This window comes from Daphnia carinata, chromosome 1 (assembly GCF_022539665.2).
Source record: "Daphnia carinata strain CSIRO-1 chromosome 1, CSIRO_AGI_Dcar_HiC_V3, whole genome shotgun sequence".
Lineage (NCBI taxonomy): Eukaryota > Metazoa > Arthropoda > Branchiopoda > Diplostraca > Daphniidae > Daphnia > Daphnia carinata.
In genome coordinates this window covers 150,567-171,693 of record NC_081331.1, presented here as the reverse complement: position 1 = coordinate 171,693, position 21,127 = coordinate 150,567, and the positions used below count along the sequence as shown (strand labels likewise).

General features: G+C 41.9%; 6 protein-coding genes across 6 annotated transcripts in view; 3 read left to right on the top strand and 3 right to left on the bottom strand.

The window, feature by feature from the left end:
- LOC130692072 (ATP-dependent RNA helicase WM6) overlaps positions 1 to 19,671 on the top strand; it is a 45,871-nt gene extending 26,200 nt beyond the window's left edge. The window contains exons 2-11 of the mRNA XM_057515149.2: positions 16,676 to 16,705; positions 16,925 to 17,149; positions 17,371 to 17,591; positions 17,647 to 17,830; positions 17,904 to 18,022; positions 18,790 to 18,921; positions 18,984 to 19,130; positions 19,183 to 19,320; positions 19,375 to 19,492; positions 19,551 to 19,671. Of these exons, the coding sequence (XP_057371132.1) occupies positions 16,945 to 17,149; positions 17,371 to 17,591; positions 17,647 to 17,830; positions 17,904 to 18,022; positions 18,790 to 18,921; positions 18,984 to 19,130; positions 19,183 to 19,320; positions 19,375 to 19,492; positions 19,551 to 19,564 (1,278 nt within the window). The 5' untranslated portion in view covers positions 16,676 to 16,705; positions 16,925 to 16,944 and the 3' untranslated portion in view covers positions 19,565 to 19,671. The remainder of the gene's footprint in view (positions 1 to 16,675; positions 16,706 to 16,924; positions 17,150 to 17,370; positions 17,592 to 17,646; positions 17,831 to 17,903; positions 18,023 to 18,789; positions 18,922 to 18,983; positions 19,131 to 19,182; positions 19,321 to 19,374; positions 19,493 to 19,550) is intronic.
- Positions 90 to 2,405, top strand: LOC130692068 (uncharacterized). Its single transcript, XM_057515144.2, has 4 exons — positions 90 to 407; positions 476 to 639; positions 704 to 864; positions 926 to 2,405. Exons 1-4 carry the CDS (start codon positions 254 to 256, stop codon positions 2,001 to 2,003), a joined length of 1,557 nt encoding a protein of 518 aa, XP_057371127.1. The 5' UTR covers positions 90 to 253; the 3' UTR covers positions 2,004 to 2,405.
- LOC130692084 (kinesin-like protein unc-104) lies at positions 2,399 to 10,267 on the bottom strand. The gene is made up of 18 exons (XM_059496594.1): positions 10,097 to 10,267; positions 9,508 to 9,673; positions 9,201 to 9,283; positions 9,023 to 9,101; positions 8,803 to 8,969; positions 8,567 to 8,745; positions 8,241 to 8,496; positions 7,790 to 8,087; positions 7,660 to 7,710; positions 7,344 to 7,484; positions 7,149 to 7,282; positions 6,312 to 7,086; positions 5,026 to 6,251; positions 4,423 to 4,962; positions 3,893 to 4,365; positions 3,285 to 3,836; positions 3,128 to 3,229; positions 2,399 to 3,055 (listed from the first exon to the last, which is right to left on the bottom strand). The coding sequence occupies exons 2-18, from the start codon at positions 9,605 to 9,607 to the stop codon at positions 2,974 to 2,976; spliced, it is 5,238 nt and encodes a 1,745-aa protein (XP_059352577.1). The 5' UTR covers positions 9,608 to 9,673; positions 10,097 to 10,267; the 3' UTR covers positions 2,399 to 2,973.
- On the top strand, positions 10,849 to 15,369 carry LOC130692062 (alpha-mannosidase 2C1-like). The gene is made up of 19 exons (XM_057515134.2): positions 10,849 to 11,068; positions 11,130 to 11,263; positions 11,361 to 11,465; positions 11,545 to 11,660; positions 11,722 to 11,753; positions 11,827 to 12,037; positions 12,100 to 12,301; positions 12,395 to 12,522; positions 12,584 to 12,713; positions 12,771 to 12,873; positions 12,952 to 12,997; positions 13,058 to 13,193; positions 13,260 to 13,397; positions 13,453 to 13,894; positions 13,957 to 14,393; positions 14,470 to 14,517; positions 14,578 to 14,797; positions 14,857 to 15,091; positions 15,149 to 15,369. Exons 1-19 carry the CDS (start codon positions 10,948 to 10,950, stop codon positions 15,306 to 15,308), a joined length of 3,144 nt encoding a protein of 1,047 aa, XP_057371117.1. The 5' UTR covers positions 10,849 to 10,947; the 3' UTR covers positions 15,309 to 15,369.
- Positions 15,363 to 16,508, bottom strand: LOC130692077 (beta-1,3-galactosyltransferase 6). Its single transcript, XM_057515155.2, has one exon. It carries the CDS (start codon positions 16,388 to 16,390, stop codon positions 15,401 to 15,403), a length of 990 nt encoding a protein of 329 aa, XP_057371138.1. The 5' UTR covers positions 16,391 to 16,508; the 3' UTR covers positions 15,363 to 15,400.
- Positions 19,672 to 19,863: 192 nt separating the features above from the next.
- Positions 19,864 to 20,912, bottom strand: LOC130692079 (deoxynucleotidyltransferase terminal-interacting protein 2-like). Its single transcript, XM_057515157.2, has 4 exons — positions 20,705 to 20,912; positions 20,227 to 20,632; positions 20,056 to 20,165; positions 19,864 to 19,998 (listed from the first exon to the last, which is right to left on the bottom strand). The coding sequence occupies exons 1-4, from the start codon at positions 20,857 to 20,859 to the stop codon at positions 19,920 to 19,922; spliced, it is 750 nt and encodes a 249-aa protein (XP_057371140.1). The 5' UTR covers positions 20,860 to 20,912; the 3' UTR covers positions 19,864 to 19,919.
- Positions 20,913 to 21,127: the final 215 nt, after the last annotated feature.

The window sequence follows — 21,127 nt, the reverse complement described above, 5'->3', positions numbered from 1 at the left end:
ACGAAGAACAGCTCCACGACTGCCGTGAGGGTAGCTGTGTTTACATCATATTTGTTTACGAATGTAACTGTTACGTCTCAGACTTTAGGTATCTTTGTTGCCGAACCATTGTTGTTTTCTTTGTCATACGTCTGCTAACCGGCGATTTCATTAGTTGAAATTGTCTGAAGACATTTACAGCCGCTCTAGTCGTACGTTAAATATATACCTACCTACCTGTTTGAAGACATTTGCCTAACACGAACAGCTTGCTATGCCGCGAGCAAAAACAAATCTCAAAACTTTATTGGAAAGTTGTTTACAGAATGTGACGCGCAACATAGATGAATGGTGCAAGCATTACGTTGAAACCTACGGCAAAGAAAAGAAATTTTACCTCTATGTCATCGGTCCGTTTGATTCATTGCGTAAGTCACCAAGCATGGTCAGACCAAATTTACCCTGTAAGCCTAAAAATTCTCTATTGTTTTGCCAGCTTCTAGACTACTGGTTCGGATAATTGACATGTTAAGAGATGAGAAGCGATTAAAGAAGCATCACTTGGAGCTTTTAATTACCCAACAACTCAATGCCTTGAATCTTTCTAAGGAGGGAGATGAAATCGCTTGTCATCTCCGTCTTGCATCTATTAGATGCCCAGTAAGTACTGTGTTTGATTCTGAGTTAAGCTGTGGATTTAATGAACAATGATTTTCTCTTGCAGCAACTGAAGACTTTAAAGTTAAGTGGCTGTCAGAAAATCTCCAAACAAGTTTATCAGAATTTCCTCCCTACATTCGAAAATTTGCAAGTATTAGACATTTCAAACACAAGTTCAGGTGACAGTTGCTTGTATGTCCTTGGGGCTTACTGCAAAGACTTAAGGTAAAATGTTGCTTCAATTACTATTAATAATGTGAGAAAATAACCATTCTGGTTTGTTTAGAGAATTGGATGTGACCAGTTGTCCAGTGACAGATGCTGGTATTAAAGGACTGTGTCTCAGCATTGACGATCTTGGAAAGGAAGATAAAAGACTAGGACAATGTAAATTAATTCACAAACTGATGATCAGCTACACCAAAGTTACGCAAAAGGGCATCATAATTGCCCTAGAAAACTTACCTATTTTAAAGGTCTTTGAATGTTGTTCTTCTGTCCAAGCTTTGGCAGAAATGCATCTAGCACCGAATGAAGACAACATTCCAAACATTCAAAAATATGCACTGATCGACCTACACTGCACAAACGAATCTATTTGTACGCCATATAAGAGTGGTAGCCTGGGACTAGCTTCGTTACTCTGCTCTTCTGTCATGAAAGTGCGGATTGTGACGCAAGAAGGATTGACCGACGTTGATTTACTTGGACTCCTCTCTCTGGAAAAACTGCAGGAATTCAGCCTTGGAGGAGGTGAAGAATGTGAAATAACGTTTGACGGTGGTGTGGCCCCCATTCTAGAAGCATTCGGAAAATCTCTAACTTCCCTGACTTTGGCGGAACTTCCGTGTGTCAACATTCGAGCCATCACCGAGTATTGTCCTAACCTTCGCTTTCTGTTCCTGGTGATGAATCATTCGTATTCGATTGCCTGGCCAGAAGAAGAGCGGAAACCATTCAGCCCGAAACCGATCAAGGCAGAGCCAATATTGATGAAACTCGAGTCATTGCATCTTGTGTGCGTTTCTCATCTTTGGGCAACGTCTGTTATTCCGTCGGAAAGCCTTCCTTCTCTTTTATCATCACCACAACTTGTGCACCTTTATGTAAAAGACTGTGTTACGCTCACTGACGAGGTTCTCAAAAAGGCAGCGAATCTTCATCATTTCCAAAATTTGGAGCATTTGGAATTAGAGCAATGCAATTCGATAACAAAATTAGGAATTGATGCACTCATGAATGACAGCAATCCTCTCCGAGTGATCAAACTGTGGGAATGTCAGTCTTTATCGCGTCAAAATGTTTGCGATTGGAACAAGAAAGCTAGTAAGAAGAAATGGCAAGTATCGATTGAATGGAGCTAAAGCCCCGGTTTCGCTTTTGCCATCTGTTTAAAATTTCTTTGTCATTTTTCTACTAATGTTTAACTAAATTTTATAACCGGGACTCCATTTTGTAGTCCCGCATCCCATTTTCCCCAAGCAAACAGATATAGTCTAATAAACACTGTTACTCTCTAGGATCTCCATTGCCAAATTAATCAGGAAAAATTCGTAAAGGTACCAAACGACTTGTAAATGGTTATTCCTTTGATATTAACTATTTAATCTAACCGTATCAGCGTGAATGATTTTTCTAGGCTGTATATCTCCACCCAAGTTTTCGCATTCCATATGTTTGCTATTGATGGATCAATGTCATAGTTAATTAATAATGTCCTTCCAATTGTTCCACGGACTAAGAAATGAAGAGGAGTCGCTTGGACACCACGTGACTATTTATTTTGGTCTCTTATTAATTTAGAATAGGCAAACCACCACAGCAGCACGGACGCGGTGAACGATGAGATGAAAGCCTCGAGCACAAAAAGTGCACGTTACAATAATTGCAGTATTATTAGTATTATTTTTTTAGAATAATGGATCCTATCCGAGGAGAACCAAGAAGAAAATGTAAACAAAGCAAGAAAAGCAAAATAGCCGTGGAAACATTGATTCAATATTAGTGATGGCGAAAAAAAAAAGACAAGGAAAGCTGCTTGCTGGTTGCTGTAGCTGTACATAATAATAAGTTAATAACGAGAAAGTGAAGGAGGGCTTTGAAATCAAGCAATTCACACTTATTTGAAACAGGACCAAAAGGCGAACGCCAGCGAGATCATTGATGGAAAAGAAACACAGATCGACAACCAACCCATACACACATACATACGGTAGCAAATCCCGTTATTTTCATTTCTCTCTTGAACCTAATCATTTCTCTTGTTGCAGTATAGGAAGCCTTATTACGTCTCATTCAAGAAGCCATTGTCTAAGGAATTTCAGGCTGAACCTATTAATTAGCTGCTAATGGTAAAGTGGACGCTACTAATTTATTCGGAGGAACCACTCCTGGTTGGCAGCGTGCCAATCGTGATCTGTAATCAATATCACAAAAAAGGGAGAAGAATTAGCTTAGTGGCAAATGTCATGGTGGTGGCAAAAGTCACCTGATTTGGCCAGCCAACAGCGGATTCATGGCGTACAACCAATCGTACAATTCCTTATCGGATGGTGTTTGCATCAAATACTGGCGATGCTTCGTAATGACGCTGTAATGGACAGAAATGAGTATTAAGTGAGGTAAAACACAATGCGGAATTATACCTAAAGACGTTGACCATTCCGACATCTTCCTGGTCCTCCGAGTATTCAACAATCGCGGTGCTCAAGTTAATTAGGCCACGCTCGATACAGTCCTTCTCGTCTTTGTAGAGAAGGACGTAGGGTCGTCGGACAACTACCCAACGGCGAACCCAGCCCAAGGCTCCCTTTTCGAGGACACTCAGAAGACCGCGTCTAGAGACAACCGGACTGACGCGCACCTCCTCGATATCGGCGACGAAACAGCTGTTGGTGCTGGCGGATGAAGCTTGCGGATCGACGGTGTAAGAGGCGTTGGGAATAAAGGCCCGACTCTCTTGGCCTGGCGAAGGGATGTAGAGTGCGGGACCGTTACCAGATGGCGTTTCAGGCGATAGCGGGTTGCTGGTATTGGCCATTGTGTTATTACTGCCATCTAGCGGAGTAAGAGAGAGTAAGGAAGGGTCCTTCCGAATGCGTTTCCCTTGGATTAAATTGATGTATTTGGTAGATATCTCTCTCTCGCGATCCGTCATCTGCCACGATTGATAAGGATCAATGCCATCCGGTCTGTTCCTGAAGTTTACAAAAAATGAATGGACTAAATCACATTGGAACTACGACAGACTTACCCAGCAACAGGAACGGAGGGAGGCGATGGAGGAGCAGACGGTGATTTAATGATCTCATTTGTGTGAGCTTTGGCCATCATATTACACATTTCTTTTTCAGATTTGGTAATATCTTGGCCAACAGTTCGCAATAATTTGCTGGAAACTGCAGCATTTGTCTTTCCATCTAGTCCAAGTCGTTCACGCAGAAGAAGCCAATAACGGGTCCGACCGACTGCCTCCAAACGCGACAACTTTTCCAGTTCCCATTGATGATCGAAGATGAGCGAATCACCACGAGGACGCCATCCATCCAAATTTTCTTCACCGCGTACGTAACATGCGCTCGTATCCATGACGCGTCTTTGCCTTCTCTGGATACCGGGACTGCCTGCTCCATTGCCGTTGCCGTGACCCGATACGCGTCTCATCAGGACTTCGTAGATGCCCGACATCCGAGTCGACTCAGAGTGTCGATTTCCCCGGAAGAATTGCTTCAATGGACACATTATTTGAAACGATAAATTTCATCAAACGAACACGTGATTTACCTTTATGGTACGGGTCCCTGTGCGGGCATCACGACCTAAAATGGTGACGCAAAGATCTTTGGTGATGACGGACAGCTGTTCGCAATTATCCAACTGGACATAGGCCGACATGGTCAAGTAAATGTGCTCGCCGGAGGGCGTGACTCGGTTGAGCAGCACGGAGTTGTGCAACGACGAGTCCCAAGCGGCTTCAAACCGATAGAAATGGCGCGTGTCACCTGGAAATTCGAGAACTTCGCCAGGGAAGAGCCCCAAAGAGACAACCGACATATCATTCTCGTAAATTTCATCGCCGTTATCGCACTCAGCTCCCGTGCGAATTCGTCCCACAACCAGTTCGCGAACGTCGTTCCAGTTCAATTCTTCCGTGACCTCGTGAACGAGGGTGATGCGGATGCGACGTTGCAAACCTTGGCGAAGGATAAATTCGCTGCGACAAGGCAAATCCGGATTCCGTTCTACCATCACCGGAAGGTATTCACCACTTGACGCTAATTCCAGGATTTCTACCCAAACCAACAGGTCGTGTTTGGCATCCACCTTGGACGAAAAGGCAAGTTTAATTAAATTCTCTGTATGAAAACGGACAGTTTTAACATCCACCTGAGAAGTAGGACTCGGAGGAAGCATTCCGAATTTGGTGGAACGGAGGGGCTGACTGACGGGCAAAAGAGGCGGAAGCATCCGTTTGGGTGGCAGACGATTGCTGCTGGATTGGACACCAACTGAACTGGCTCTATCGCGAGAAAGGGACTGTTGCAGATGACCGTAGACCTCCAGGACGAGCGGCTGACTGCGAAGGTAATCGACAAAAGTTTTTGTCACTTTGACGGTAATGTTCTGGACGTGGTAGAAACTGAGGGGAGCGCCATTGCCCCGGTTAGCGGAATTGTTGCGGATCGGTTCGGTAGAAAAGGCCTCGTCTTGATGATGTACAAAATGAAATTGACAAAAGATGTCGCTGTACTCCATGGGAATGTTGACCGCGTGCAAAATCGTAATCCGGAATGTAAAATCCCGCCCGACAGACAAATGTCCGGCCAAAACCGACTCGACATCCTTTCCAACGTCGTTTTCACCTTGTTGCTCGTCTTGACTGGATGATTCTATTCCGCTGGAATCCTCACCCCGACCATGCCCTTCGACGACTCGATGGCATTCCTCCTCTTCGCCTTCAGCCTCTTTGGTTTGTTGGTCATCCAAGTAATGCGAAAGTGTTTGACTCCTTTCTCTCTCAGCGAAAGAAATCCTAGCCGACTGTTTGACTCCGCTTGAATAGTCGCCATTTTCATCGTCCAGCACAGCCTGGACGGCCACCCGGAGATATCCCCTCACGTCACCTTTCTCGTTAACGATGGGGACGTTGTGAACCAACGGAACAGGATAGAGCAAGCTGCCCAGCAAGACAAACGCTCGTCCGACTAGCCGGAACCATGGAAAACGATCGTAGAACGGATCATTTCCGCTGATGGTTGAGTTGTCCACCGATTGATTTTGAATTGCTGGAGCTGATCCGGGTGATTGGCTTGGCGATTTCTCCGCTTCATTGCGACACATTTCGCGCATAAGTTCCAATCTCTGACGTAGCTTTGTCAGACTCCAATAATGAACGGCTCCGTTTTGATTATCTTGCACTTCAACAGCGACAATAGTGCGTCGGCAAGATTCCTGAGACCAAGGATCGCAGATCCTGTGAAGAGTAGGCGATGAAGCCGCTAGATGGTGCTGATCTTGCAATTCTCTGGGCAACGGCGAATAGGGCGTATCAGTTAACAATATGAACTGAAACGTTACTCTCTTCCTCAATTCTACCGAAATTGCATTAGCCTCTGCAAGAAAGAAATGGATCAAACGCTTACGAGTGAATGCAACAAGACAAATGCAAATACCTTTGAGGAAGACGGCGTTACCCCACAGATCATCCCTGAGTGAAGTGAACTGGTGAAACTTCCATTTGTGATAGCCCCACGCTGCCATTTGATATTGGCGCTCTGACCAGCAACATTCGGCTTCAAACAAGGGATTGACAAAGATGGCGTCGTCGATGGCGTCGTCTGATGTACAAGTGCTGTACAACGACATGGTCATCGTTTGTTCTTCCACTTTGCGTTGAAGAGCATCAATCTGGGCTTCGTAGTTTTTCCGCTGTTCAGCAAAGAGCTGGTCGGCTTCTTCTTTCTCTTTCCGATGGATTTCTTCAAGGGCCATTAGCCTTTGTTCCATTTCCAATTTCAAATCGATACCCTGCTTCTCCAGCAATTCAATCTGAGCGAAGTTCCAGTCGACATTCTCCAACAAAACGGGCGTTTCCGCCGGTGATCTACTGGCTGACTTTGCCGATGCCTCTCGAGGCTGACCTGGATGATTGAACCGGAAGACGTGATGCTTTCCCAAGATGACACGATTTCCCGTTCGTAGCAGAACCGGTTCAGTGATGACTCGACCGTTGACGTAGCAAAGAGCGTCAGGAGCCGGCGCCATTAAAACCAATCCTTCACGATTTTCAAAGATGCAATGCTCGCTCAAGATGTGCGGACCACACAGTTGGATATCTTGCGGAATGCAGGCATCGGTCGATCCGACTCTTGTAATACCATCTTTGATGTAATAAAGCAGACATTCGGACATGAAAGGATCCTCGTTCAGGTTCACTAAATGTGGTGTCTGTTAATGAATGTGCAATGTTAGACGCCTCTTCCAAAAAGACAGATGTGATGGGAGTGTACCTTTTTGGGTGAGAAAACGCCCACAGTATCTCCATCTTCCTTGACAGCCACACCCATTTCGGCAAAAACAGCTTCACGTTGTAACCGAATCATTTCTGTCCGCTTCAATTTGTCTTCCCAAGTCTCGTTCAATTCTATCGCAAATGGCCAAATTAAATCCAAACTAAAGCTCTAACGTTTTATAAAGAAATTCACCAGCAATCAGCTTCTCGTTTTCTTGAAGCTGGTCGACAGCATCTTCGGCTCGTGATGGAACAGATGCCAGTCTTGGACGTTGTGGTTCGCCTACCGATGGTGCTCCTGTAGGCCCTTGTCCGCCATTTTCCGCACGATTCTCTTGCATTGCGGAGAAACAAAAGAAAAATGGCATTCAGAAAGGAGACGGTACACAAAGAAGCCCAATCCCAGAAACAATTGAAAGCCCCAAAAAGAAGAATGCAACTTATTGGTAAGCAAAAAACCGTGCCAAAATGAGTTGCCATCAAATGTGGAAAATCATCAGCAAACTTACGGTCCTTATTTTCCCTGGTGTCGAGCACCCGTATGATTTGTCCGTCGGGACCTATTTTTTCCATTGATTTTTACCTCATCATTGGGAAACATTGGTTTGTTTCAATTAACATCATCTTTTGAGGATTTACCTTCTTCGACGTCGATGCCTTCCACTCTCAACAGTTCGCGGAGTCGTGAAATCTCTTCTTTCAATTCGCGGATCAATTTGGCGTTGGCGTCTTCGTTGACGACAGCCTTGCAGACGATCTGCTTGGCTCTGTCTGCGTACCTGAGAGTCGAGAGAGTTTCTTCATAATTAATATCGGCAGGTGAAATGGCTGCAATCATGGCTGTCTTCGAATTGCCACCGAGATTCTCTCTCAGAAGCCATGTCAGCACGGAATCACGGTACGGAATGTGATCGCCCTTCTTCTTTTTCTTCATCGCCTGATTTTTGAAAAAAGGATTTTGTTAAGTCTTGTTTCATTTAATCAGCGAACGGGTTTTACCGTCTGATTTCCATTTGCAAAAAAGGAAGCGAAAAAAGTTAATTAAAAATGTAATGCGATGATTATAAAAAATGATGTAAACATAGTTTACCATTTCGGCTAGAGCCGAGATGACTTTACCCAAAGTCGTCAGACTCTTGTTGATATTAGCTCCCTCCTTGAGACGCGTGCCTTTGGCGCCGGTGGCGTCGGCTCTCTCCGACCCGGCCAAATCGACTAGAGAAATTTTGCTGACTTTTTCCGTTGAAAGACTTGTTGTCTGATCGAAGCGGCGTTGAGTGAAGATGAGCGTGAAAACGGCGTGCGATCGACTGGAAGTCTCGTTCATGTTGGTCGCCGCCACCGTCCTGTTTGGTAATAATACTCATTAAGGAGCGTTTGGCTAAAGACAAATGATGACGGGCTTAGTTTTTGGACCTGGCTTTGTTGCCTTCGTCAATAAGCTCGTTGATATCGTCAAAGCAAGTAACGGCCAGCTTGGAGAGGTCCTCAACGTACGGTCCCAGGAGAGGGTGCTCTCGGACGCGCAAGTTGTTCTTGTTCTTGGGATTGAGCAAGTCACGAACTCGCTCGCAGTAAATCTCCATGTAACTGACCTGTAAGGAATTGGAACTTTGCAACTTTGCAATTTCGAAACAATGTACAATGCAGACCTCGACAGAGTACTGAATATCTTCGTTAGTATCGCTATTGATTCGGCCGAAAAGGTCCATACATAATTGTGGGATGATTCCTTCTTGGCCTTCTTCCTGCTTGCCCATCATTGTGAACGACTTTCCGGCTCCCGTTTGACCGTAGGCAAAGATGCAAACATTGTAACCTAAGAAGGCAAATAATTAAACTAACATATATCGGTTTACACCCGTCTATTACCTTCGAAGGCGTGATCAAGCATCTCTTCACCAATGTCTTTGTAGACATTGATTTGCGGTGCGAAATTGGAATCTTGAGGCTAAAAGAAAAGACAGCAATAGAAAATCGATAAGCGTTCGAGGCATCTTGACATTTACCGTCGTACTTTGCAATTATTAGAACTAAAAACATAACTCACGTCATGCGACCAATAAGAGTAATCAAAATTGAAGCTTTTGGAAGCCTCCTTGGATCCCGCTGGAGCCTTTGGGTTGGTAATGACTGCGACAGAATCATAAACAGTTACGATGACAATATTTGCTAAGACTTATTAAAGGGCAAACGTTTCGTTTCATCCAATTACAAGAAAACCAAGCAGAAAGAAAGGCGCGTGGGTGGTGAAATACGTCACTTGCCTTTCTTTCTGCGAAGCTCGAGCATGTGTTCTTGGCAACAAGTTTAGCGGATTTAATGAAAACAAAGCTTCTTTTTTCTAGATTGCTTACTTGTGGTGTTGTCGATCATCTCGATAATGCATTTCGAATCACGGTTGATTTCCCGGCTATTGAATGGCCGCACACGAACGGCCACTTTAACGGACGACATTTTGGATTGATTAACGGCTGCAATCGAAAAAAACAAACAATCCAGACGCGAGTTCCAGCAGCGACCCTGTCAATCAAGACGGTAATACAATTAATACTATTCCTACAAAAGATTTCGAGGAATCTACTCTTTCTTTTTTGTATCTTTAAATCGAGCCAGAGCCGGGGGGAATCAAAACTCACGCCCCTTCGTCTTCGCTTACTCTTCGATCGACTTAACAATAGGCAACGCCGGAATGTCGTTTCGTGACAATGCGGGACGCAATCCGTCGCGCATAATAAAGGCTACTTCATTTTTCCCAAAGAACTGCCCACTCCATGCGACCCACTCGTCTTGCTTCACATTTACAAAAATGGTATGTTTTATACCTAATGTTCTCACAATAGCTTTAACCTCTATAAATTTTCCATCGTGAGAGGAAAACGTTTCGATCGTGTAAAGTCATAAAAATGAATAACATTATAAAGGCAAATGATGGTGGGAGCTTACCGGGCTTGGAGATAAAAGTGTGACGTTTAGCTACTCAGAGAGCTCAATAACATTGATCCATGACACAAAGGATCGATGCTTTCTCTAGTCCTTACTGTGTTTATTAATTCGTGCGTTAAATAATCAACAAAGTGCCCTCAAAAAATAAAATAAAACAAAAAAGCTCTGGAAAAACTGCCGCCTCAACAACAACGATGAAACAACTTACTGCGGGTTGAGACCAACACTGACGGTACCACGACTGTATTCAACTCGGAAAAACCGTTCGTCACCGAAGAGCTGCTCTGTGAATCGGCAATATCGATCGTATGCGCCGACCTGCGCCGTCTGTCCCCCACTGGCCTTCTTTCTTTTGGGGAAAATAAATAAATAATAACTATAAAAAAAGACCCCATTGAGAGTTCTCGCTGGCGGACTGGCGGCTCTCTAAACGGGTAGACAGCTTTCCGCTTGGCAGGTTTGTTTTACCCTCAATTCAATCCTAAGCAACCTGGTTTCTCCATTCGAATGTCACATATGCCGTGACATGACGTGGAAAGTAACTAATTCTTTGACTTGGATAATACTAGAAACTCTGTATGATCGATAAAAGATGGCAAAACCACAAAACTCACACAGAAGCAACTATTGCATCACTTGAACTAGCTTAAGACTCAAGTTCTACATTTCGCTATCCCAAATCTCCTAACTTACTAACTAAATTTGGCGTAAAATGCAGTTTGTGGTTGCCGAAACCATCGTACTCGTTGTTTACCACCGATACGAAAGGAATGGCCGCCAGAGACCAGCTGAGAGCTAGACGACCGTGTTATACACACTATTTGCAGGACAATTAAACTGCGTTTTCAGAAATGGCCAGTCTACATAAAAATCGACGGACAACGCTTGAACGCATTGAGAAATTTGTTTCTAGAATATACTTCACTGACGTCAATTTGTATGGTCGTATTTACCCACAGCAAGAGAATGTTGGTATGAGAAAAGACATTCGTTTAGTTATTACTCTTATGATTCCCCCTTAAAAAAACTGCAGATATATTTCATTGGGCCTTACCTACGGATAAACACTGGAAGATAATGTCCTTTGATGAAGTTGTCAAACAAACATTTACTCCTGTCTGTCTTGGGAGGTGTTTTGGTCCTACATGGGCAACCCACTGGTTCAAGGTGTTGCCATTCTTTCAAAACATTCTTTTGAAAATTTTACAAATTTATTGATATCATTTCACTTTACAACCATAAAGACTTTGTTAATGTTGTAAAGGTTATTGTAAAGATCCCTGAATCTTGGTCTGGCAAGGAAATTCATCTCCGATGGAATTCCAGCTCAGAGGCACTACTGTTCAATTCACTTGGAGACCCTCTTCAGGTATAAACCACTTCTGCATTTGGTTCTGTTATTTCTGTGTTTAAAAAATTTATATAATTATTACCCAACCATAATTTAGGGATTTACTGGGAGCCCTGATCACCAGAAACGAGAAGAATTCATCATTTCAAAATCTTGGGAGTGGAAAGAAACAGGACAGGAAATGGTTTATTACATCGAAATGGCTTGTAATAGGTATTTGACATCTTCTGTAGAAGAAATGAATTGGTAACCATATCTTTGTGAAAATTTTAAGCATGTTTGGAGCTGGCAAAGGAGGAATGATTGGTAATAACATTTTTTAATTGAGGAAAAAACAATTTCAGTGCACCTAACTTTGTGTATTGGTATTTTGTTGCAGACGCTCCCGATCTCGACAGAAAATATGCATTAGAAATGGCAAACATTGCTGTATGCGATACGGTTGCATATCGCCTTCTAATAGATCTCGAACTGTTGTTTGAAATGGCCAAAGAACTGACAGATGTAGATGGAAAGGGGGACAGTCGTGGCTATCAAGCTTTGTACGCCGGCAACCAAATTATAAACGCCATTCAAGCCGATAATTGGAAGTAAGTCGATATTTCAGATGAATTTTAATACTTAAGAATTAACGTCACGGAAATTCGTTCAGTGAAGCTCAACGCATCTCTAATGACTTCTTCAAGCACCGGAATGGCCAACGTGCACATGTTATAGACGCAATGGGTCATTGTCACATCGACACTGCGTGGCTGTGGCCATACGATGAAACGATCCGAAAGTGCGCCAGGAGTTGGGCATCAGTGATAGCTCTTATGAAAGACTATCCAGAAATGACGTTTGTTTGCTCGCAAGTACGCCAACGACATAGATACAAACAGGCCATGCCTATTAATATCGTAAAGTAGAAAAAATTGCAATTTTTTAATGATGGCTTTTGAATTCAGGCTCAACAGTTCAGCTGGGTGAAACAGCACTACCCTTCATTATTCAAGGAGATTAAACATTTCGTCGATCTGGGCCGATTTATACCAGTTGGTGGAACATGGGTGGAAATGGACGGCAACATACCAAGGTCCATTTTAACTTATTCATAGCGAAATGGCCAAGTTAACATCATTGATCCTCAAATGTAGCGGCGAATCTTTCATTCGGCAATTTTTGTATGGACAACGATTCTTTATAAAAGAATTTGGTATGCGATCGCAAGAGTTTTGGCTACCAGACACCTTCGGATATTCAGCACAGACCCCGCAAATTCTTAGGGTATTACCCTTGTTATATTTCCAAAATTCGTGTACTAATTATCGAACCCATTCGCAGCATGTTGGAATTTCGAGATTCTTGACGCAGAAGTTGAGTTGGAATCTGGTGAATAAATTCCCGCATCACAATTTCTTGTGGGAAGGACTTGATGGGAGCACAGGTGAGAATTATTAATTTTTCTTTCAAAAATTCTCACAGGGATTTAATTTTTATACTTCGTATTCACGCATTTTTTCAGTTCTGGTCCATTTTCCACCGGGGGATTCGTACGAGGCCAACTGCAAGTAAGACTATTGATTAATCAGTCGCCGTAACTTAAACTGTAATCCGTCTGAATTTCGTAGAGTGAGTGAAGCATTGAAAACAGAACGAAACTTGTTGGATAAAGGGCGTGTGACGAAATCTGTCATGCTTTACGGCTATGGAGATGGCGGTGGAGGACCTCACAAACCGATGCTGGATCGCATGGAACGATTAAAAGTATGCTTACATAAAATATTTTTTTTAAAGATGCATACTAGATAACATTTTTTCTTTCGCACGAAGGATGTTGATGGCGTCCCTAAACTAATGAATTCTACACCCAATAAATTCTTTGAAAATTTGGAAGCGGAAAGTTCGCAGCTTTGTCGTTGGGTTGGGGAACTTTATTTAGAGCTTCACAACGGCACTTACACATCTCAAGTAAAGAAAAGTCTTAAATCTTGAAAATGCAGATTTTTATTAGGATCTTTTGCAGGCTGATATGAAAAAATTTAACCGTTGCTGTGAATATAAATTGCGGGATGCTGAACTTCTACTGGCTGTTTCGTTGGCTTTGGATCGGATCCCACTCGTGGACGTGGTCGGCTTACGAACTAACATAGATGAAGCTTGGCGACTTCTACTAGTGAATCAATTTCATGACGTATTACCGGGATCATCTATAGAGTTGGTGCATACCGAAGCCAAGCAATGGTTCCGAAAATCCCTCCAATTAGCAGAAGAAGTTGTTGAACGCTGCTTTGCTTATCTTCAAGGCAAAGCCAACCAACAATTAACTACTCGTTCGTTCGTGAACACCCTCCCATGGGCAAGAAATGCTTTAATCTACGAGGAAGAGAAAGCGGTTCGAGCCGTCAATGTCCAACCTATGAGCTGGTGTGTGAAAGAACTCGGTGGTGTTCCTCCTGTTGTTATAGGTATCTTCGCCATAATTTTAGTTTCTTAATATTAGCTAAAGTTTAAAACATTTGTTTAACAGATAAAACGGGAGGAATCTATAAGATATCCAATCAATGGTTTTCAGTGGAAATTGATTCGTGTGGCCGTATTATATCCATGATCCATCATGCTAGTGGCAACCAGGTCATTCCTGCCCAATCTTTTGGAAATCAACTTGTTCTTTTTGATGATATCCCTCTTTATTGGGATGCATGGGATAGCATGGACTATCACATAGAAACTAGAAAAGCGGTGAATCGTCCTTCGTCCACCGAAGAAGAAGTTCATGTAGAATTGGAAACTCCGCTTAAGGTGACTTTAAAGTGGAGCCAGAGTGTGGGCAAACACAGTCACGTTCATCAGAAGATCCATATCACCGCAGTAGATTGTTTCGTTAAATTCGAAACTCGTGTTGAATGGGCCGAAAATAGGAAGTTTTTAAAAGTCGAGTTTCCTGTTGAAGTTCACGCCAATCAGGTAAGGGAAAATTACATTAGGTTTACAAATTGAAACCCGCAATTAACCATTTGAAACGAATTAAAATATTATTTAGGCATCATTTGACACTCAATTTGGATTCTTGAATCGGCCTAATCATAAAGTATACAATTTTATTTTGTGCTGAATCTGATTATACCACGAGAAATTGTCATGTCTCTAGAACACTTCGTGGGATTCAGCAAAGTTTGAGGTTTGCGGACATAAATGGGCAGACTTATCAGAACCCGCATGGGGTGTATCTGTTTTGAACGATTCAAAGTACGGATGGAGTGTCCATGGGAAAACAATCACGATGTCCTTGCTACGGTCACCTAAAGCTCCAGACGCTAACTGTGATATGCAAGAACACTTCTTCCGCTATGCATTAATGCCGCATCATGGTATTTAAATTTTTAGTCATAACTTTCATGTTACTTTTATATAAACTATGTTTTTACAGGCCTGAAATCGAGATTCGATGTAATCAAAGAATCATATAACTTTAACTGTGAGATGATTTCAACCAAAATTGCAGACGACACTAATGTTTCTGGTTCGTGGTTCACTGTGGATTCGACTTCCACCGTTCTTGAAACTGTCAAACCCTGCGAACCGATGCTCGATAATGAGGACGCTCCAGTAAAGAAAATCTTGCTTCGACTTTTTGAATCGTGTGGTGACCGGACACAAGCCAGGTCTGATAAATTCTAGTAAATTTATTACTCGGTTTTAACCTATATCTTACACCAAAGGATTGAAACAAGTCTTCCATTATTGAATTACACATTGTGCAATGGCTTGGAAGAACCAATGGGACCCACGTTACCATTAGAAGTGTCTGCCAATGGAAAGAAGTACTTCACTGCCTCATTCACACCATTCCAAGTAAAAAGTTTTTTACTTTTGTTCTGAAAATATAATTCGTTATAACATGGTGAAATTACAAAATAAAAAGGGTGATGGTGATTGATTGAACATTGTATTTTTACAGTTGATTCAAATGACTAGGGTAGTTCAGGGTCAAAGTTCTTGCAACATTTAGAGGGAAGTACAGTCCAATTGTAATTGTAGGAATATCTGACGCGTAACTCGGACTGGCACAATTTACCCGTCTTTACTAGATTGGCTTGTTTTTCCCGCATTTGATTGGCACTTTGTTTGTGTGTAATGAGATATTCGTTGTAACATCCTCGCGATTTAAATTCGGTGTCAAATCGGACATCATGAACTCGGTGTATTTTAAGCGGTGAAAGCCAGACTCCTACGGAGACGTCTTCGCTTTTATATTGTTGAAGCAATGGCGCGTTTTTTGCAATGAATTCCACCAAATCCGATGATAAGACATAGCCGCCTCCTAACGCGTAAGGAAGATAAGTGTCGCACAGGAACCAATCATTTTCTTTCCATTTGCCTTTTTGAAAGACACTACTTCCACCCTTGAAGAATCCCCAGTAAAGATGACTTTGGGGTTGTTTACGCAACTGTTCGATGAGAGGAGACATTCTTACAAACGAATCATCATCACACTTGAGCAGAAAAGTGAAATTATGGTTAGAGTGGAGCCACTGAAATCCAGCCAAGATTTTGCCAGTTAAGCTGCTATATGATTCATTTAGGGATTCAAGAATAACCATATCATGATAAGTAGAACTTTCTTCAAGCACATTTTGTAGGACATCTTGTGCCAAGCCTTTGGAACCAACAACAAAGTAATGCTTCACATCCTTGTGAGTGTTGGAAAGCCATGTTTCCCGAACTGCTTTTCGTGTGGCTGATTTAGTTGGATCACTCATGACCAGTGCAATCAAGTAAAACTGAGACGAATCATCAAATTTTTGACCCGGAACTTCCCTGGGCACAGGTAAGGATTCCACATTTTTCGATTTTGAATACACGATAACTGCTAGTACCAAAAGGGGTAAGACAAATAGACAACCAAGGCAAAACACATTTTTTACAATACGATTTTTACTTTGCCGCCAACCTCTAGCCATAACGATAGAGATTCAAAAACGCTTGCAGCTATACGTATTTGCTACACTTTAACAACGGTCATGGTACTTTTAGTAAATCAATAACAAAACAAAAAATTATTCTGTCAATTCTGTTTACTTCGTCTCCAAAATTCACAATCGCTGATCTGGCAACGCTGAAAAGATCCGCTTTCAATTTTTTTTGTATTTAGTTCAAATAAGAACCGTTGGCATCGTCGCCAAACATCCAAGCTTTACCCTACCTCTTCAATTTCACTACAACGCCACGACTTACTTGTCAATTTGATTCGTCACTTCGGCATCGGCATTAAGTTGGTAAGTTATCAGTCGGCATCGCTTTCTAAATCAAAAGTTCTGTGTAAGAAACATTAAAATTTTGTTCGTACGTATGTTTACTACTGATGTGATGTAAAAAAAAATCAGAATTCTATGGTTTGCATAAACATTAGATGAGAAATATTAGTAGGGATGCTGTCCATAACGCCTAAACACACGTAACCATTATACTAAAGCAAGCCGTATTATCGTTTTCAGAGATATTACCCACGTGAATCATGGCTGACAACGAAGATCTTTTGGACTACGAAGATGAGGAAACGACTGAACAAGTAGCCGTTGAAGGAGCTGGGGATGCGCCAGCCAAAAAAGAAGTCAAAGGCACATACGTCTCGATCCACAGCTCTGGTTTCCGAGATTTCTTGCTCAAGCCTGAAATCTTGAGAGCCATTGTTGACTGTGGTTTTGAACATCCTTCTGAAGGTAATTTATCTGCCTTTTGATCAAACATTCTAGCTACTATCATTAGATGCCTTAACCTGGGGCAAATTTCTGCACCATGTATAGTTGTGGTCTCGAGCTGAACCCCAGGAACAAAAAACTTGTGATCTATTTTATATTGCTTGATAATATTTTGTTTACAAGCTTCATATTTGCAAAACATTCACAACTGCTGTTGAAATGACTATTGTTCTTTATTGCAGTTCAGCATGAGTGCATCCCTCAGGCTGTTTTGGGTATGGATGTTTTGTGCCAAGCCAAATCTGGTATGGGAAAGACTGCAGTTTTTGTGTTGGCCACCCTGCAACAGCTAGAAATGGTTGACAACCAGGTCTCTGTTCTTGTTCTGTGCCATACTCGAGAACTTGCTTTCCAAATTTCCAAGGAGTATGAACGTTTCTCAAAGTACATGACAACCATCAAGGTAAGACTATTACAAATCAAGTATATTTACATGTATTTACTGAACCTTTATTTAGGTTGGCGTATTCTTTGGTGGGTTGAATATTGCCAAGGATGAGCAAACTCTGAAGTCAAATTGCCCCCACATCGTGGTTGGAACCCCTGGTCGTATCTTGGCGTTGGTCCGGTCGAAGAAGTTGAACCTCCGCACACTAAAGCACTTCGTTCTTGACGAGTGTGACAAAATGCTTGAAGCTTTAGGTAAGCAGCTTATCTCTTTAAATGTTGCATTTGGTTTGAAATATCTCTAATGAATGTTTATGGGTTTTCTTAGACATGCGTCGAGATGTGCAGGAGATTTTCCGCAACACACCTCATGAAAAACAAGTGATGATGTTCAGCGCCACGCTGAGCAAGGAGATTCGCCCCGTCTGCAAAAAGTTTATGCAAGATGTAATTAGCCCTTTCTCAACTTGGCCTTGTTCGAATGGAAGCGATGGAACGAGCCCTTCCTGCACAAACACCTGCGATCGTTTGCTTGGAGTCTATCTGGAGCAAATCGTCCCTTTAAGTTGCTCTAGAAAACTTTCACGGGGAAGGGCCGGGGGATAATATTGTCTTGCGTCAAGTCGGGGAATTGCAAGTGTCGTCAACATGGCGACGACATCCGTACACACAGTAGATCACGCTCTCGAGCGGATAAACCTCCAATTACAACACGCTGTACACCTCCGTATCCAATCCTGGGGACACAGCAATACGACCATCAGAAATCAAAGCATCACCAACGTTTTTGCGGAAGGGTGGTTGGGTGGGAAGGGAAAAAGTCTCTTGGAGTTAATCGACTTATGCGGCGATCGAGTGTTGCAACCTCTGAATCGTGAGCTACGAGAGGAACGACGATTTTCCACTGCTGCGGGATTGTTGGCTATCGGCACCACGTACGCTCAGCAACTGCAGACAGTCTTGGAGATTAGTGTCACGCGGTCCGGCTCCCAGCTTGATTCGAAGGCTCGTCCATGTTGAATCCTTCACCCTTGACGGACAAATCTTTCCATGACGTGTCTGGTGTCCATTTCAATCAATTTTCCGATCCTGCTTGAAGTCATTTTTTTTTTTAATTTTGTTTTGTTTTTTTTTATCTTTGGCCTTTCCACATTCTTCAAGCAACCTTGCATGTAGCGTTTCTTATGTTTAACATAATTTCATCTTGGATATAGCCGATGGAAGTATACGTCGATGACGAGTCCAAACTCACTCTTCATGGTCTCCAGCAGCACTATGTCAAACTCAAGGACAACGAAAAGAACCGGAAACTGTTCGAGCTCCTTGATGTACTTGAATTCAATCAGGTGAGTGAATGCAATAGATGTATAAGCGATTCTTCTCTCCTAATCTGTTATCCTTCCATTAGGTCGTTATCTTCGTTAAATCCATCCAGCGTTGCATGGCTCTTTGTCAGTTGCTAGGCGAACAAAACTTTCCTGCTATTGCAATTCATCGTAGCATGACGCAAGAAGAGCGTTTATCTCGTTACCAACAGTTCAAAGATTTCAAAAAGGTATGTGATAAATGTTTTAAAATAAAGTGAAGTCTAATAGTTTTGTTTGTAGCGTATCCTTGTGGCGACGGATTTATTTGGTCGAGGCATGGACATCGAACGTGTCAATATTGTCTTTAACTACGATATGCCTGAAAATTCAGACTCGTACCTGCATCGTGTCGCTCGCGCTGGTCGTTTTGGGACCAAGGTAATGCATTTTTTCCGGGTTTTGTAAGCATTACTTAACGTATTATCGTTACAGGGTTTGGGTATCACATTTGTTAGCGATGAAAACGACGCCAAGGTTTTGAATGACGTACAAGAACGCTTTGACGTTAGCATCACGCCGTTGCCAGATGAAATCGATTTATCGTCCTACAGTAAGTTTTTGCACATGTTCTTACTACTGGAAATATTTCATAACCTTTATTTTTACAGTTGAGGGACGCTAAATGGAGCTTGCGAGCAGGTCGTTTATTCTTGTGACGATTCCAATGTTTTTATTTGTCCTACTCCGATTGGAAATTTTTTTAGCCCGAAATAATACAAATCAATGATGGTAATCGATGCGTGATTAAAACGTGTAATTAATTTCCAGTTTTCTCAATAAAATTTTCATTTGGAAAAATATGAAAAGTTTTAAATATTACGAGAACATATAGCGCAAAAATTTTTATCATCTCTTCTGAATGCATAAAATATTGTGGCCCATTAATCGAAATGGTAGTTAAGAAAAAAAAAGGTCGAGACAAACTGTCAAAATCGTGTATTTATTCCAAACCATGTTTTCTTGATAATAACCTTTAATTATTTACGTTTTTTCACCGTCTGTGGTCGAGTTCCTGGTTTGGTTTGGATAATTTCAGCATACTTGCGTTTGTTGTACCTAACAAAAAGATTTAAACTCGTGCTCACAGAACCCATTGGATAAAAAATCTTATACCTCTGAAAATCTGCATCCGCCATTAACTCATCAACAAGATTCTTTTTGCGATCCTTTCTCGGTACTCTGTCGTGATAAAAGTCGGCATGGCTATCAACCACAGTCCCAACCTGTTCAATATCATAATTAGTGAAACATCCAAACACAATGATAACATCTATAGCCAACAACCTGAAAGTACTTAGGTACAACTTTCAAATCATTCTTCTTGTAAAACTGTTTGGGATTTAAGATAGATCTCATCTGGATGACTTCAAGATCTCTAAGCTTTTCTTCAGTCATTTCTGTTGCAGGAAGATTAAACCATTTACCACCTTTGGTTTTTTCTGATTCTTTTTTTCTTTCCGTTTTCCTTTGTCGTATGTTTGTGTTATACTGAGGAACACAATCCAGCTTCTCAAACCCAGGTTTTATTACAGATTTTTCCATCAGCTTCTCTGCATTATTAAGAGCCAAACTGCCTGTTGTATTGTGGTTGCTTGAGTCCACATTTGTTTTTTTTTCCTTGTGGGGGTTGACATCAATATACACACCGATGTCTTTCATTCCAGTTTCAATTTGACTTGCTAATCCAATTCTGAAGATGTAGAAGTTTAATTAGATTAGAACCACAATAGTAGATCACTTCTATTACTAAAACTTTTTTTACCTCTGCCTCCAGCTTCTACTTTTCTTCGGCATTTCATTATAATTTACTGATTTTGATGTCGGGGGAAGCTCTTCGTCAGCTTCCAGGTCTTCTCTGTCGATTGTGATGTTAATAGGGAGCCGGGCAATAGACCTGATAGAATTATTTGCTGCCATGCTTGGTTCGCAGTTTACATGTGTATCGTATCTTTCTCTTATACGAGTTGACGTTAGGAAACTGCAGACGAAAAGATAGAACTACGTTGAGGTTTAAGGAAAGGCAGCTATTGGGTACCATGCGAAAATTACGAGTCTTTAACGCATTAATATTATCAACTGATGATTGTTTCACACGATTAGATCATGTATTTTTTATTTTTTTATTTTATGACTTGCATTGATCTAAAATAAAAGAAAGAAAAATCAACAACACCAAACTCCCAGA